This window comes from Pangasianodon hypophthalmus, chromosome 27 (assembly GCF_027358585.1).
Source record: "Pangasianodon hypophthalmus isolate fPanHyp1 chromosome 27, fPanHyp1.pri, whole genome shotgun sequence".
NCBI lineage: Eukaryota > Metazoa > Chordata > Actinopteri > Siluriformes > Pangasiidae > Pangasianodon > Pangasianodon hypophthalmus.
The window spans coordinates 10,496,802-10,514,652 of NC_069736.1; the positions used below are offsets into that span (position 1 = coordinate 10,496,802).

At 40.6% G+C, this 17,851-nt stretch overlaps 1 protein-coding gene across 7 annotated transcripts in view; it reads right to left on the reverse strand.

The window, feature by feature from the left end:
* Positions 1-17,851, reverse strand: part of scai (suppressor of cancer cell invasion) — an 80,043-nt gene that overhangs the window by 55,777 nt on the left and 6,415 nt on the right. For all 7 annotated transcript variants that reach the window (XM_026921926.3, XM_026921925.3, XM_026921924.3 and 4 more), the window contains one exon: positions 4,425-4,536. In XM_026921926.3, the coding sequence (XP_026777727.1) occupies positions 4,425-4,531 (107 nt within the window). In that variant the 5' untranslated portion in view covers positions 4,532-4,536. The remainder of the gene's footprint in view (positions 1-4,424; positions 4,537-17,851) is intronic.

Sequence of the window (17,851 nt, forward strand, 5' to 3'; positions counted from 1 at the left end):
CGTTTAACTTCTGAACACGTATGGTTTCCATGGAAGCGTGGCTAGGAAAAAGCCCTTCTCTCCAAAAAGAATATGGAAGCATGACTTAGGTTTGCAAAACTGCATCTGTACAAACCACAAAAGTTCTGGAACAATATCCTTTGGACTAATGAGACCAAAGTGGAGATGTTTGGTCATCATGCACAGCACCATGTCTGGCAAAAACCAAACAGAGCATATCACTACAAACATCTCATACCAACTGTCAAGCATGGTGGTAGAGGGTGGGCTTATTTTGCAGCCACAGGACCTGGGAAACTTGCAGTCATTGAGACAACACTGAACTTCACTTTATACGAGAATATTCTTGTGACAAATATGAGGCCATCTGTTCAGTAGCTTAAGCTGGGCCAAACACTGGGTCATGCAACAGGACCCTGATCCCAAGCACACCAGCAAACTGACATCTAAATGGCAAAATAAAAAAAAAAAAAATCAAGGTGTTGCAATGACTATGTCAAAGTTCAGACCTCAATCACACTGAGATGCTGTGGCAGGATCTTAGGAGAGCTGTGCAAAAAAAAGCAAAAAAAAAAAACTTATCAAATGAGACACCCAACGTAGCATTTATCAATGCTACTGGGTTAAACTATTTTTTTTTTAACTCTTTAGAAGCTAATTGATTCAAACAGCTTTGACACATGCTATCAACTCACATTGGCAGGAGTTTTAAAATGAGAAAACATTTGTATCATAGACTAATTGATCATTTGAGACAATATTCATTTTCATCCCAGCAAACTGGTATACAAACTGCTGACTTTTGGCAAAAGTAGTATGAAATAATGTTTTCTAGGGCAGGAAAGATTCATAAATATGACAATAAATGATATTTCTAGAAAACTCGATAAGCTTATTCATTAAGTGGCAGTTAAGAAGCCTGATTCAAGCAGGTAAGCCATTAAGTTAGCATTAAGTTAGTTAAGGTAAGTTAGCATTAATCGTTCTCAGGTTGTTTTCTGTTGTACCTTGCTCTGCCATTTCTATCAAAACTCTATATGAATGACATAGCATCATGCATCCTGCTTCATAACACAGTTCAACTAATCAATAATTAAATTCACTGCCAATTTTTTAGAGTTATAAGTTCATAAATAGTTTCATAAAAATAGCAGAATAAGTAATATACAGCCACCACTTGAGCTAGAGCCTGAGTTAGTATGTGAGATGGAAAAGTAGGGACTAGATGTTGTTGGCCTTAAATCCACACACAGTAAGGATGCCTTCAGTACTTCCTTACTGTTGGTTTATCTCCTACTCCTGGAGTTCCCACGGCAGATAAGTCTCAGGTGGGTATAGGGATACTCACCAGTCTCAGGCTGAGGGCTTCACAGATGGAGTTTTTCCCTGTGGACAATAGAGTTGCCTCCATGAGATTTTGAGCCTCAGGATGGAAAACTCTGATTGCTGTTGCTGTGGCTATGCACCATATAACAGTTCTGAGTATTCAGGTCAAGCAGGTGCTTGAGAGGGTACCTCTTACTGACACCACAGTGCTTCTGGGTCTCTTCAATGCTCATGTTGGAAATTATGGCAATGACTTGGAGTTGGTGTGATTGGGAGGAACAACCTCCTGGATGTGAACCAAGGGGCAAAATATTATTAGACTTCTGTGTAAGCCACAGATTGTCAATAACAAACACTTTGTTCAAATAGAAGTTTACTCATATGTGTACTTGACACCAGAGCACCATGGGCTAGAGGTCAGTCATCAATTTTGGGAGTATATCATCAGACATGAGACCATATGTTTTGCATTCATTGCACAGGCCATCAGCCAGATTTACCTAGTAAACCCAGGAGAGCCTTCCAGTGCTTACTTGCACCTCTGAATGACATGCACTGAGTGAGGTCAGGGACGTTAAGGCTTTATGGATCAAATTTCTCAAACAATAGAGGAAGCTGCAAGAAGTTGTGGCCGCAAGGCTGATGGTGCCTGTGGCTGGAAGACTGTCATGGTGATTGGATGCACTGGTGAAACCAATGCTGAGGGTATCCATTAAATTAAAGAAGGAGGTCATCAGAGTAATGCTCACAGGAGCCCCAAAAATGTTTTGGCAAACTGTTCTTTGACGGCAAGAGCACTTCGAGGAACTCCTTAACCCAGTGAACATGGCCTCCCATTAAGAGATAACACCAGAAAACTCTGGTATTTTGACGTTCAGCTCTGTGGCTGAGGTTTCTACGGCATTTCTAAACCTTCATAGAAGCAAGGCTGCAGGGATAGATGAGATTCAGCACTGGACAAAGCTGGGTTTGTGTGGTTAACCCGCCTCTTCAATGTAGCATGTGAGATCTGAGGCGGTGCCCTCGGACTGGCTAACTGGGATGATGGTCCCAATTTTTAAAAAGGAGGGACAGAGTGTATGGTTCAGTTATTGTTGAACCTAGAATTCAAGAGGTACAATGCAGGTTCCAACCAGGCCAGGGCACTTTGGACCAGTTCTTCACTCTTGCAAAGTTGGTGAGAGGTGATGGGAGTATGCTAAATTCAGTCTACATGTGTTTTGTGGATTTGGAGAAGGTCTATGACCATGTGCCTCAACATTTGTTGTGGGAGGTACTGCAGGAGTACGGATCACCTGGCTTGCTACTTTGTGCAGTTTTGTCTCTTTACGAGTGTAGCCACACTCTTGGAGCTATTTCGAAATCTTTAATATGAGTGTTGGACTTTGTCAAGGGTGGGTCTGGTCTCCACTCCTGTATGTTATTCATGGACAGGATATCAAAACACAGCTAAGCTTTGAGACTTATGCAGTTGGGAGAGCTAGAAATAACATTCCTGTTATTTCCACATTATGTTTTTCTTTCTTTTGGCACCACCCAAACCGGACCTCTGACACACACATGAACGTTTCAGTGAAGCAACTGGGATGAAAATCAGCACCACCATGCCCAAGGCCATGGTTCTTTCCTGGAAAACAGTGGGATGGTCCCTTCAGGTGCAAGGAGAGACCTTGCTCCTGGTCAATGAGTTCAAGTATTTTGGGATCTTATTCAGGAGGTATGGAAAAAGCAAGTATGAGATTGACAAATGAATTGAAGCAGAAGCTCAGTTTACAGATGACGCTCTCTTTTTACCAGTCAATCTACAAGCCCTATCCTCACTTATGGTCACTGACTGAAAGTCTAATGTTGTGAGTACAGATGAGAGAAATGAGGTACCTCTGCAGGGTTGCTGGGCTTACGCTCCTAGAAATAGAGCTGCTTCTCTACCTAATTGAGGGGAGCCAGCTGAGGTGGTTTGATCACCTTACAAGGATGCTTCTTGATGTCTCAGGCACAGCCCACTGAACAGAGACCTCAGGACAGACCCAGGAACCACTGAAGAGACTATATCTCACAGTTGGCTTGGGAATGTCTGAGGATGTCTGTGGCTGAAGATAGAAAAGTCTGGACTTTCGCCACCATGGCCCCCACCAGGAAAAATGGAAGGAAAATGAATGAATTAATGAATGAATCAGTGATGTGTTTTCTTTTTTTTTTCTTCATTTTTATAGATAACACTGTGCCATACAGTCTCAGAAAGCACAAAAACAAATATATAATGAAATAATGAACAATCTTCAGACCCATGTTTAGGCTGAAAGTACAACTCCAGCCTGAAACATTACATGTATTGATACTGAAACATTTGTGAGGTGCTTAGCAATTCCAGTGAAAATTTGTTGGTTGATACTGTATTTTGTATTATTCCCATGAGAGTGACTGTGGTTGTGAACCACACTGACGTCACAGGTGGACATTGCTAGTGCAGTAACGCTGTAAAGCAGGAGAAAAAATTTTAACATCTCAAGCATAAGGCATAACAAGCAGGTTTCACTGTTAATTCCAAAAAAATAAAAAACAAAAGAGCAATTGCTTCTGTTCTCTCACCATTTTCCAGTTCATCATAGAAGTGATGGATAAAGCAAATGTTGGACTCAAATTTCTGGAATATAATACAGCATTACAAGTTACGGCAGAGACTCGACTCAGCTAGTTAGCAATCTATGAGATGACGAGCTCAGTGGTATTGACGGCAATAGTACTATGAAAGTTGAAGCTTTGGGACCTGATCTGTTTGAGCAGAGTGTACAGATGAGGAAATGAGAGAGCTGCACAGACAGGCACCACTATCAGCAGGTAGTTGAACAGCATTGTGGGTAATATAGGAAACCATTAACCAAAGTGAAAATAGACAAATGTCAGCGAAATTAGTTTAAACTAACAGTTAACTCAGATTTTCAGTACAAAATAAGACTTGGACACTACCGAGGATCATAATTTAATTAAAATTATTAATAGTCAAGTCGTTCATAGGTTTTCCCTTTATGTTTTTGGATGTTCAATCAGAAGGACAAAAGTACTTACAGAAGAAAAATTAAGTACCCCATCATACAGACCTCAGGCCATTGAAGAGCTGCTTGGACTTGTCGAGCAAATAGCAGAAGTCCGTCACAGTTTTCCTCTCACCAAGTGGGATGTCATCATCAGCTCCCACTCCTGTCATGACAGCTGTGATATTAAAGGAGAGAAACTCACTTTCAAAGGAGATTGTCACCAAAGCATCATCAGTGACTGTTAAAGCATGCAGACATGTGAGTCACTGCAGACTACAGAGCTGTAATCAAAAGCAGCAAAACAATTAGAAAGACACAGACACTAAATGTAGCACAAGCTAGACTCAGACTCTAGAGAAAAAGAAGGCAAAAAGGCTGCAGGATGGTTCTTTGAAAATTGTTTGCTGGACATATGGTGGTGGCCTCTGTATGTATATCACTTCAGCTTGATGCTAGATATTTTTAACTGTTTCCTGCTTAGGCTTCGAGGCGTGATATTATGTCTACATGACATAGACAAGCAAATAATGTCTACATGTTTTGTATAAAGGAAGCAAAACCACTGCAAAAGTGAAAAAAATTAATTTTTCCTATTTTTGTGTAAAGTCTATGTGTACTGTGATAAATAAGTGTCTATTGTAGAATGACAGAACTGACCTTATCAAAATCATGCAGCATGATGGTAACCATGTCAACTACAAGTAGTTATGTGTTATGCATTATGTATAAATAAATACACAATGCCTTTACTTCTACACTGACTCATGTCAATCTGTCACTGACATGGTGGAATAAAACTCAAAATTGTGCCTGTATGTGAAAGATCTGCGTTAGGTCTGACTGATACAACAAGCCAATATAAACTTAATGGCATCAGTGGAAATCATGCTGATATGATAATATATCTTTAAATAATATCTCTTCATAATGTTCTGATTTAGATTTTTTTGTTTGAACACAGTTCCTCTGTAAGATATGGGTTTAGAATTGTTTCATATTTCCAAATAAACAGATTATGATCCACAAACTGAACCAACCAACAGGCAGTAACAGTTAACCAGTTGACAGTAGGTAAAAGACAAGCTCTTGTCAAGACATTCTGCTCTTCCACTTGATACATTGTAGCTGTGATGGTCACGCTGATATGCAAAAACAGTTGTCATAACACTTCTGTAATACTGAGCAATCACATGTCCTGAACACCTTTACTACATCCAAAACATAAAACTGTACTAAATAGTCACTGGTGTCATTAGTATTTAGGCATATTACTTGTGCATTAGTCTGTTTAGGACATAGCCGTAATTCTAACTAAATATGTGCACACATGTGGGAGACAACCCACAACATGTTCTTCCACTAGTAGCTTGTAACAGCATTTTTCTACCAGAGATGGTGAAAATCCATAATCTTACATACTATAGCTTTAAATATTTTAGTCATTTGGTATTTGTTTGTTTTAGTCCAGACCTAGTTAACAATCATTTTTCATCTTCGTTTTTGTCAACAAATAATATACAACTGGGGGACAAAGTTACTGTTATTTTAGCTGTCTACCACAGTATATTGGAGTTGAAATTAAGTAATGAATATCAACTCAAAGTGCATACTTTCTTTAATTTAAGGGTATTTACATCCAAATCAGTTGAATGGTGTAGAAATTACAGTGCTTTTTATATGTGGTCCCCCCATCCCCTTTTTAAGGGACCAAAATTAATAGGACTATTGGCTGCTCAGCTGTTCCATGGCCAGGTGTGTTATTCTTTAATTATTTCACTTATATATAAGCAGTTATAGGTCTAGAGCTAACTTCAAACGTGGAATTTACATTTGTAATCCGTTGCAGTAAACTCATTATGTAGTCCAAGGAGCTGTCACTGTCAGTGAAGCAAACCATTGTTAGGCTGAAGATCAAAACATTACATGTGGCCAAATAAACTATTTGGTGTATTCTTAAACAGAAAGAACACACTGGTGAGCTCAGGAAAACCAAAAGGCCCAGAAGACCACGGAAAACCACTGTGGTAGACGACAGAAGAATTCTTTCCCTGGTGAAGAAAAAGCCCTTCACAACAGTTGGCCAGATCAAAAATACCCTCCAGGAGGTACGCGTATCTGTGTTAAAGTCAACAATCAAGAGAAGTCTTCACCAGAATAAATACAGAGGGTTTACCACATGATGAGAATCAGTGGTAAGCCTCACAAACAGGAAGACTAGATTAGAGTTTGCCAAAAATAATATAAAATGCCTATACAGTTCGGGAACAACATCCTATGGACAGATGAGACAAAGATCAACCTGAACCAGAATGATAGGAATAGAAGAGCATGCAGAAGGGAAGGCAATGCTCATGATCCAAAGCATACCACCGCATCTGTAAAGCATGGTGGAAGTAGTGTTATGGCATGGGCATGTATGGCTGCCACTGGAACTGGTTCCCTTGTATTTATTGATATGAATACTGACAAAAGCAGCAGGAGGAAGAGGGTTGTGCACAGGAGATCCCCACACAATTAGATCTGGAGCAATTTTGCAAGGAACAGTGGAATAAAGTTGTGCCAAGATGTGCCAAGTTGGCAGACTCTTACCCAGAACACTGAGTGCTGTACTACAGGCAAAAGGTGCTTTAAAAAGTATCAGTTAAGGAGTATGCATACTTATGTTCATGGGAAAAAGAAAATACACTCTTCTTCAATTCTATGCTTTTATTTTTCATGGCCTAAATAACAATTGTGTGGCCCTCACCAACTTCTTTAATCAAGTAATCTCAAGTGACAATAAAAAACAAAACAGATTTCAACATGTACTTATTTTTCCCCAAAAAGTAACCCAACATTCAGAAACCAGGTGGGAAAAATAAGTAACATGTAGAACAACCTTTAGCAACAATAACTTTAAGTAAATTTTATCTGCAGAGTTTCAGTCTCTCACATTGTTTTGGAGAGATTTTGGCCCACACATCTTTACAACACTGCTTCAGTTCATTGATGTTTGAGGGCATTTGTTTATGCGCAGCTCTCTTAAGATCCTGCCACAGCATAATGGGGCCATTCACCTGGTCTCAAAAAACTCTGCTTACACAGACATTGTGTGTATTGGACACGACAGGGTACGTTCTGCAAATTGACCCTTTCAGGACATTGTAAAGACAATCACCTGGTTCATAGGTTTAAAACACATAACTGGACACAGTGGAGATAGTGGCAGAACGAAGGATGCTGGCAAAGGTATCAGTGATCATTAAGAACCCCTCCCACCTACTGCATAAAACACTACAGTTACACAGGAGTATACTGATCAGCAGATTGCTCCTGCCCCACTGCAGGAAGGAACGCTTTCGCAGGGCATTTCTCCCATAAGCCATTAGACTGTACACCTCCGCACTCTAATCCATCTTTTTATCCATGCATCACTTTACATCTATGCATTATCTGCACCAGACACAATATGGCAAATGTAACAACCTCATCTGTGGATACTACCTCATCTGTGGATAATACTGAATACATAACTATTACACTGTATAGAACTGCAACACGATATACTGTACTTCCTGCAACTTAGCATAGTTATAGATGTATATGGTACATACTATATAGGTTTAACTCTTTACACCAATTGGCCATAACATGAACACCACTGAAAGGTGAAGTGAATAATATTGATTATCTCATTACAATGGTTGTGGACTTCCAGAAGAGGCAGCAGCGGAACTACACCCCACTCGAGATTGATGGGACCCCCGTGGAGAGAGTGAGCAGCTTCAGGTACCCTGGAGTACACATCTCCGAGGACGTGACCTGGACTCATCACATCCAAGTGCAGGAGAACAAAGCCAGACAACGATTGTACCACCTGAGACTGTTGAGGAAATTCAGGGTCTCCCCAGCTATCCTGAAAATGCTCTATATTGGGGCTATAGAAAGTTTATTGACTCAGTGCATGTCAGCGTTGTAGAGAAACTGCTCAACCCAGGACCGCAAAGCCCTGCAGAGAGTGGTGCATTTAGCTGAGGGCATCTTTGGGTCTGCTCTCCCCTCTCTGCATGACATCTACATCAGACGATGCAGTACAAGAGCTGCTAAAATCAAGGACTCTGCCCACCCCGGTAAATGTCTGTTCAGCCTGCTGCAATCACACAAGTGCTTCCTTAGTCTAACGGCTAAAACCGAGAGGCTCAGGGGGAGCTTCAGGCCACCATACAGATCCCGTAAGTCTCCATAAAGACTCTCCAGTCACTCTGCACTCCAATGAAACTCCACACACTGCACTTTGCATTGTTACTACACATAACATAGTCGCATATTTTGTACATCCATTTTTTGCACATTCCTTGCTTTCTGTACATCCCTTCTTGTTCATTCTTCTTATTTCTAATTCGTTTCTGATTTTTTAATTTAGTATTTAAATGCACATTCTATAGAGTAGGCCAGGCTTTCATTTCACTGCGAGTTATATACTGTATATAACTGTGTGACAAATAAAATCTTGAATCAATGGCACCTGGCAAGGGGTCAGATATATTAGGCAGCATGTGAACAGTCAGTTCTTGAAGTTGATGTGTTCAGACAAGAAAAATGGGCAAGCGTAAGGATCTGAGCGACAAATTCAACATTGCATACTTGATAGCGAAAGAAGAGATCCCATTTACCAAATTTGGGCCACTAATTCTACTTCAGAATAAAAATGGTGTGGATATCAACGCTACCTATGACAATGATATCAGATGTGCAGAAATGATAGCCAAGATCGCTGAAGACATCAGGGGCAAGTTTGCTGAAACAATTCAAGTTGCACATTACCTGTCTGTTCTTGTTGACAGGGATACAGACATCTCCAATACAGAGTGTGAGGTAGTTCATTGTGCTATTTCTAGAAGACGGCAAACCGTGTTGGCCAGCAGATGCTTCAACATGCCCATGCAGAGGGTAAGTACCACTTTTTTTCCCTGAAATCACGGAAGCTGTAGTGGGTAACACTACTCTTTTGCCCATTTCTACAGTTCTTAATGTAACAGTTTGCCAACTCAGGTTGAATTTAATCAGTACACTTGTTGCTGTTTTTCCAGAACATACTGCACCTTGTCCAGATGATGCTGATTCCACCTATATCAGCTGCACAGTGCGAGAGAGGATTCTCAGCACAGAACCGCGTCAAAAACTCCATGAGAAGCAGTCTGCACGTATCCACAACAGAAAATCAGATTAGATTCAGCACAGAGAGGCCCTCTCTGGAAAGTTTTGATTCCAGCAAATGTGCAGAGAACTGGCTGTCTTCAAGCAAAAGATCATATTAGAAAGCCTGACCAACTGAAATATGCAGCATCTGATTGTTGTATAATGTGTGACAGCAACATGAATTGGGTTTAGCAGTGCAGATGCCAATTTAGAGCTCTTAAATATATTTGAGCACTACACATCAAAGACTGAAAATTGTGTTTTTGTGCATTTATGTTTACAAGGTGAAACAGGTTAACATGGGTGGCTGTTTTTGCAGACAGCCTGTCAAATTGTTTTTTTTATACCAAAAATATAAAATTTGGTTTATCAGAAGGTAAACGGATTTGTCATGACTCACACTATGTTCCTGAACTCTGTCATAATTGATAAGTTCAATTTTCTCACCCCTACTTGTGCATGTTATATTGTGGCACACTAAGGTTGCAGCCTCTAAAAAACTTAAACTCCTAATTCTTTTTTTTTTTTTTCCTCCTAAAAAAAAAATAAAAAAAATAAAGTAAGCGTAGAGCCCTGAAAATGCATCGCAACATTCTGTATATGGGGCTGCGTAGCCACAGACCGGTCAGAGTACCCATGCTGACCCTTGTCCACCGCCAAAAGGGCACGTAAGCATCAGAACTGGACCAGGGAGCAATGGAAGAAGGTGGTCTGGTCTGATGATGATCACATTTTCTTTTACATCCCGGTGATGGTCGGGCGCACGTCACTTACCCGGGGAAGAGATGGCCCCAGGATGCACCATGGGAAGAAGGCAAGCTGGCAGAGGGAGTGTGATGCTCTGGGCAATGTTCTGCTGGGAAACCTTGGGTCCTGTCAGTCATGAAGATGTTACTTTGACAAGCACAACCTACCTAAACATTGTTGCACACCGAGTACACCAAGTAGAGAGCCCTAGGGAGAACCATATTTCAAAAATCCATATTTCACATAGCAACAGTTGTGTCTTGAAAAATTTCCCAGATCTGCCGCATCACCTCAGGGTACAGGCGCCACTCTCCTGGGCATATGTGCTTACCTGAAAGCAAGACTGTTGCACCATTATACTGATCTGGTGGGTAAGTTGTGAGGCTAACCATTGGTGAGTCCAATTGTAGAGGTTCTAAGTAAGGCAGAACGTTCTTCAAACTTATGCCGTTCTCATGATTTATGGACCTACCAGTCACCACATTGTCAGAACGGCTCATGACGTGTCAGTGTCACAAAAATGTAGGAAATATTTGAGGGGCATCCAAACTGCCCTAAATTCCAACAGGCTGATCTGGCTTTTTCTTTGCTTTCTGAGGAAAAAAAAAACCTCATGCTTCCAGACAGTTCGCACTCATGCCCTTCTCCCCCTTGGGAGAGAATATATGCATGTCTGTGGTGTTTGGGGTTAACTGCAACTACTTCTGAGAGCTGTTTAATTTCAGTCACTCTTCAGAGGGTTACTGCCACAAATGCAGTTAACAGTCCAAGCAGCCACCGTGGCCTACCTAAACTGGTAATGGAGCGATAATGTCTCCCACACGTTGGGGTGATGGGGTGGCTAGTATTCCCACTGAATCAAGTTTCCACATGATGAATCCTATGAGCTACTTCAGTATTAACAGTCTCCTGTTTTCGCCTTGTGAATGAGCACCATAATGTACAAGAGAAAGGTGGAGAAATCTCGGATGGCCTGCTCTTTGGTGGAGACCTGTTGGAACCCACCATCCAATGCCAATGACTGGCATTTTGAGGCATAAGGTTATGGCCGTACCATAACCTTATGCCTCAAAATCCCAGTCATTGAAAAGTCAACCCCGAAAGGAACTGTGTTCCAGAGCAATGAGGGCATGAAGTGTGCATAAAGCCTTGAAGATGAGGACCACTTTCCTTATGGAAGCATGTGGAGTAGAATCCCTTGTTCTGAATTTGGGATCTAGCTTTCCAATTGTGTTTCTGTCCAGAGGAAAACAACCTTCTTGGGACACACAGTTTGTTGATTGGAATATGGCTTGGCCCTAAGCCCCAACAGCTGGGTTGATGGCAGTTAGTTGTTAGAATTCTCCTGTCTGATGCAGATGCCTGTAAAGAAAGTTTTGGGCCATAAATGTCCCATCTGCAGCCCAGATGGGGGTGTGAGGTGGGGGCATCTATGGAAGGTCCACCTTCGGTTAAGTAGACAGATGCTCAGATGACTGTCAGGAGTCAGAGAGCATGATATTTGTCCATTTAGTGCTCTTATGAAGCCAACAAACCTTATGTGGGCACCTAGTTGATAAGCTACATGGTGGTCACTCAAGGGTGCTATTCATTTGGATGCACTGGTTTTTGACCTTGATGCCTGTTCTCCTTCTTCCAGGGCTCCACTGATTGTAAGGCTAATGAACGGCCCTGGCACAGTCTGTGCCAACCATACCTGGTGTCTTCCATAAATCAAGTCATAAGACCTCACCAGGATATTGAAAGTACATCCGTATTCAGTGGTTTGGCATTGTATGCCTGAACGAAGTGATTCAGTGAGGTCAAAACCACACATCTGGCATCATCCATAAATCACGTAAATATTGGTGGCAATATGTCTTGCCACCTATCCTAGGTATCTCACTGCCAGGAAAAAGGCTTTGATCAACTCACTAAGAGAGGGATCCATGGCTTCAGATTGAAATAACCACTCCAAAGCAAGTAGCAGTAGTTAGTTACTTGTGTGTGCTGTGCGAGAGGCAATTCAATGTTATGGCACTGTATGACTAAACATAGAGCTTCTACTGTTGAAGCCACAAGTGACATGCTGTGAGCAACTATGTCAGGTATACAGCCAAACCAAGCTGCTTGTAAGCACATGCTGTGAGCTCAGGTGTGGCTCAGCAGATACTGCTGTAACCAAAGCTGCCCATCATAGCTGTTGGTACCCACTGTGCTAGTAGAATGGTTCAGCAAACAAAGAATGGAGCAAGAGAGAGAAATTGCTCCTGCTATACTCAGCACTCTGCCAACAGGTGCAAGCTTCCATTGTATGTAGCTTCTGCTTCAACATCAGTAATTTCAGCTAAGCCACTTCTGATGCCAGGGCATCTGTCTCCTTTTTGACAGCTCCTCCTCTTCAGATGAGAAACAGGAGGAGAACTTGGCTTCAAAGCTTTCATCATTTGCTTCACCCTTGGCTGTGAGCTTTCTTTCATCTGCGTAACTTCTGCTTCAACATGACAGCTTTCAGCTGAGCCACATCTGACACTAGACCATCCCCCTGGCCTTGAGAGCCTCCGAGCTCACCTTCAGTGTTTTACTATGGATGTCATCCTTCCTGGGCTGTGGTGTTCAGGCCATCTCTGACTCCAAACTGGTGAGTGCAATGTGCTGGTATTGGCTTTACTGTGCATGAAATGTCCATTCAGACAACTGAGAGCTTAGATATAGTCCACACAAGCATGAGCCCTGCATATTACACTTCCTTTTTTTTCGGAGTCGTACTGTGAATATTGGGGTCTGCAATTCCATGAGTCAACACTAAAAGTGCAATTCTGAGGGCAACCCTCTCAGCAATGCAGCAAAAATAAGAAAATCAGTGTACTATAAATAGTGGAGTCAGTAGTTCTACAACTCACTATTAAGAAAGCTATTCCGAGGGCAATCATTTCTGCAATGCAGCACTGATGAAGAAAGACACAGTGTTGCTACTGTACTTGCTAATCTAATCTGTAGGCTGCCATGACTGAAGCAATCACTGAACAAACCAGAATAAACTCAGAAATGTCTTCAAACTCAATTTGCTGCTAAAGATCCCATGCTGAAGTAGGTCAGCTACAAGTGATTGAAGCCCCAAAATGGAAGTTGCCTCGAAGGCTTTGCTCTCTCTGCATTGACACAGGAAAATGGAGGGTGATGCACTCAAACCTTTATATGCAAGTTAAAGAAGATCACCAACTTAGTGACTCATTATGAGTGTGGAATTACACGGCCATGAGTGTGGTGGAGTGGATGGCTTTCTGACATGTTGTGATACCCTGAAAGCCTGGCATGCCAAGGGATGCTGCCCCAGCTATAACTGCATGGTAAGCACCACATAGATTAATCTAATAACTCATAGCTGAAGCTCAAATGGTAATCACAAGCTATTACATCTTACCCCTGTGCTATGATGCACAGCACAAGCCTTTTGAATTGATACAATACAAATTATCAAACAGAACTAGTACCTAGTGGCAGAGGCATACAAAAATGGATTTGCAATATCTATAGACTACACACAGTATACATTCACTGGCCACTTTTATCCACCTTATTTTCAGCATTCCAATGGACTCGGCCTGTTTGAAGGTTTTTGTGTAAAACTTCCAGGCAGCCATTTCTGGTTATTTCAGTTGACTTGTTTGTATTCATCACAGCATTTATCAACACTGTCAGTTAAAGTCTCATAGTTAATAATTATGGATTGGCGGAAAACTGGTATTGTGTGTGCAGTTAGGAGTTGCATTAATAACTGACAATAAACAAAAGGTTTTCATAGAACAGCTGTGTTTTGACCATAAACAGCTCACCAGAGCTCTGTAGAGGGTATGTGAGACACCATAAAATCTCCATGCGCTCACCCAAAATGAAGAAGCTCTTCAGTTTTAGCTATAAGCTTTGAATCTAAAGAAAACACAGAAGTGACCATATATTTGCTCTTTTCACTTGGACACAAGATACAGGGAGGAGTACTGTATCCAGAGAAGTGTTTGGGCTCTGATGCTCCAGTGAAAACTCAGAGGCGTCTTGTCAGGTGAATATTAGCATATAACTGTAAGTAAACTGTGCGTGCACAAAGCTAAATGTTATTGAGATTAGCTAGTTGTTTGATAGCCAAGTTGTCCAGTGTCCCTAAACAGCAACTGATGCAAACAAGGATTAAATTATTTTATGAGTCATTTGTTCTGGGATATAACCGTGGGACTGGCTTGCTAGCAAGCTAATATTAGGTACGTCTGTTCATAACAGTAGCTTGCATGGTCAAATAGCTATGATCACAGTTCAGAATTAGCAGCTAACAAAAGGCAAAAAAAATCTTGTACCTGAAAAATGTAGAGGTTATCTATTAATTTTTCTACATGCATCAATGTCTAAAAATACTTGAAAATGTCAGTACAAATCCAAACATAAAGTACTGTGATTTATTGCAATTAATGGACAGTTTCTATTAACCTGAGTGACTGCAGGCATGAGTTAGCTTGTCATATCTTCCCCACACAAGTCTCCTTAACAGGAAAAAAAACAAAAAAACAATAATAATTAAAGCTGCAAGCAGGATTTTCAGGGGCCAAGTACCAAGATTCGGTGAGCCACACATTCACAGACGCGCTACAATTGTTGTCTAAGCAATCACGGGAAAACAGAGCCATGATCCAAAGGGATTCAAGAGTGATTTGTAGTTTCACTCATGATGTGTATGTTTTGACCACAGACAGTGTGGAATTCTCTGACTGTAGGAGAAAAGGTCTAGATGAACAAATGCATTGTTTAGACAGGTGTCAAGATCTGGTGATGACTGGACAAAATTTGGAGGAGGAGTAGCAAAAATGGCAGTTAGATGTTTGGCAGGAAGTACACTTGAATTTCAGATATTGGTGTGCATTCACTTCTGCATACTCCAGGGAATTATAGGGAAAAAATAACTGTGAATTTATCACAAACTCTTCAAATGATATAAGGGAAAAAATGAAAGTTACAGTTCTTGACCAGAAGGTCACGCAGTCACAAAACTTCTGAGGTACATTCAGGGCGTGGTCCTGAAAATAATCATCAAGTTTCATGATGATACGTAGATGCATTGCTGAGATACACTATCACATCCTGTTTTCTGAATTTGCCAGCATGTTCCAGCAGAACGGGCTTGAATATCAAAATTCCTTTGACAACCTTTGTTCAGACAGGTCTCAAGATGATGTGAGCCAATTGTGGTGAAGATTGGATAAGATTTGGAGGAGAAGTAGCAAAAATAGCAATTAGATGGCATGTTATTGTAACATTTGACCAGCAGGTGGTGGTGGCACGAAATTTGTTGCATAGCCTCAGATCATGGTCCTGAAGAAGTTTTCTGTTAGCGCACAGACAAGTCTTTGTTGAGATACAGCCTCAACTCCTGTTTGGAGGCTTCGCCATCAGAATCGTTGTCCCATTACGGGCAAACTCTTTGGATTATTCAAAATTCTTTTGATAACTTTTATGAGGCTTTCTCTGAAGATGATGTGTGCCAAATTTGGTGATGATTGGACAAAATTTGTAGGAGGAGCAGCGAAAAAACTGTCTGAAAAATCAAAGATGGCGGAAAATCTCATCAGGCAGAAACTGACGTCACAGGGTGCACTGAACTCGTTGTGACCCACGGAATCCAGTGATTTTAAATTTTGGACACACGGCTCAAAAGTTATGACCATAAATGTACTTCCAAATTAGGCCCAAATTTGACCCGATGGTGGTGCTAGAGCAAATTTGGTCAGGATGTCCCTTAGACCCTCTGCAATCAGTGTGCCAAATTTCACAACTTTTTACCAGACGGTTCTATGGGCTGCCATAGACACCCTAGCCAGAAGAAGAAGAAAAAGAAGAAAACATAGAATAATAATAGGGTGTCTATGCACCTTCGGTAATAATAATAATAATAATAATAATAATAATAATAGCCACAAGTGGCGACCCACGGTGGCCAAGCACTGTTTGCAGACTGCACCACAGGTAGTTCTCACTAACTTGCATAGAACACTAAAGCAATCATAGTTGAAAATACTATTAAAATTTTGTGAAGGTAGCTTAATGCTAAAACTGTGAAATGTGTGCTGCAATGTGATTGGCTAATGGCCGCTATGTTGTTGAAGTAACCTAGTCAACAGTAAAAATCCTTTCCCAGATTAGCAAAACAATGCCGCACAACAGATTTTAGCTTGATTGGATTTATGACCTGAGAAACAGTTATTTGAATCTTATCCCGCCCCAATTAAAGTCTGCAAGATGAACTGTGTTTTCTTATACAACTATTGTAATGTAGGAGTGCATCATGACTCAAACACATATGTGCAGGTCACACATGCTGACTGGGATTGTGAAAAGAATTTGATGCAATGTTTTACATGGCTGTCTATTTAATAATCACACTAGGATAACTTTTCAAAGAATTTAAAACTTGTTAAAACCCTGGTATGGTTAAAAAGGTCAATGCATTCACCAGACTCTTCTTTTTCCTAGAATGATACTATCTGACTTTCAGAGTGTTATCTGATTCAGATAAAAATGTTCCTAAAGCTTGCTCTACGCATACACATAATTTTGAATAGCTTCACATACAAAAAACACAGATTTTACATAGAATGTCTAGATTAGGATCCATATAAACCATGGTTGTTAAACTCAAATTCTGTCTTGCTAAGAACAAACATGTCCATAGACTCCCATCTCTCGCTTTTCCTGGTGGTGCACATACGCACTTCCAAATGTCTGTCCTTTTCTCAGAATGCAATATTTGGCAAGTTATACTACTTCCCCAAATGTATTACTTAGAAAAATAACTAGGGAAAATTTCATCTTAGTATGTCAAACAGTTGAGGAGATATATGCATTTTTTTTCAACCCCTATGGGCCAATTGTTTTAGGATTTGAAGAGTGGCCAGACAGTGTCCTACTGACAATGTATTGTAAAAATATTTGTATAAATCTGACTTTGCATTTAGGCAATACGGCTCTTTTAGTACATACATACAATGGCCTAAAATTTAACTAACCTGTAGCAGCCAAATGATTTGACCAATCAAAATTGTTTTAGTATGTTTTTTCATCAAAGTCTCTATTTTGATGAAATACATCAATACAATATGAAATACAATACATTTCCTATTTTATGCTGCTCAGATGAATGGCCTAAGACTAGTCTGAAAAAGATTTTTTTTTTTTTTTTTTTTAGAAAATTACAACAAAAAAAAAAGGGCAGAAAGGATGTCAGGTGTGAAAATATAAACGAAAAGGTAAATTCATTTATTATAGCGCCCACTCCTGGCAGGTATGGGTCATTTCATTTACCTGAGCAGGGGGTGGGATATGGGACCTAACTAACAAATTTAGTGGCAATATTTCAATGATAAACCTATCTTATTGCTGTTTAAGTAAATTAGACTCCGCAAAAAAGTAATTGTTTCAAAAGTAGGTTTGGCATATTATGCAAATTAGCTAAAAACCAAAGTGGGCAGAGCTAAATGGTTCTTGAGGCTTTTTTGTTCGGGAGAACCCAATGAATAACTAGCAAAAATAATCTTCACTGTAGG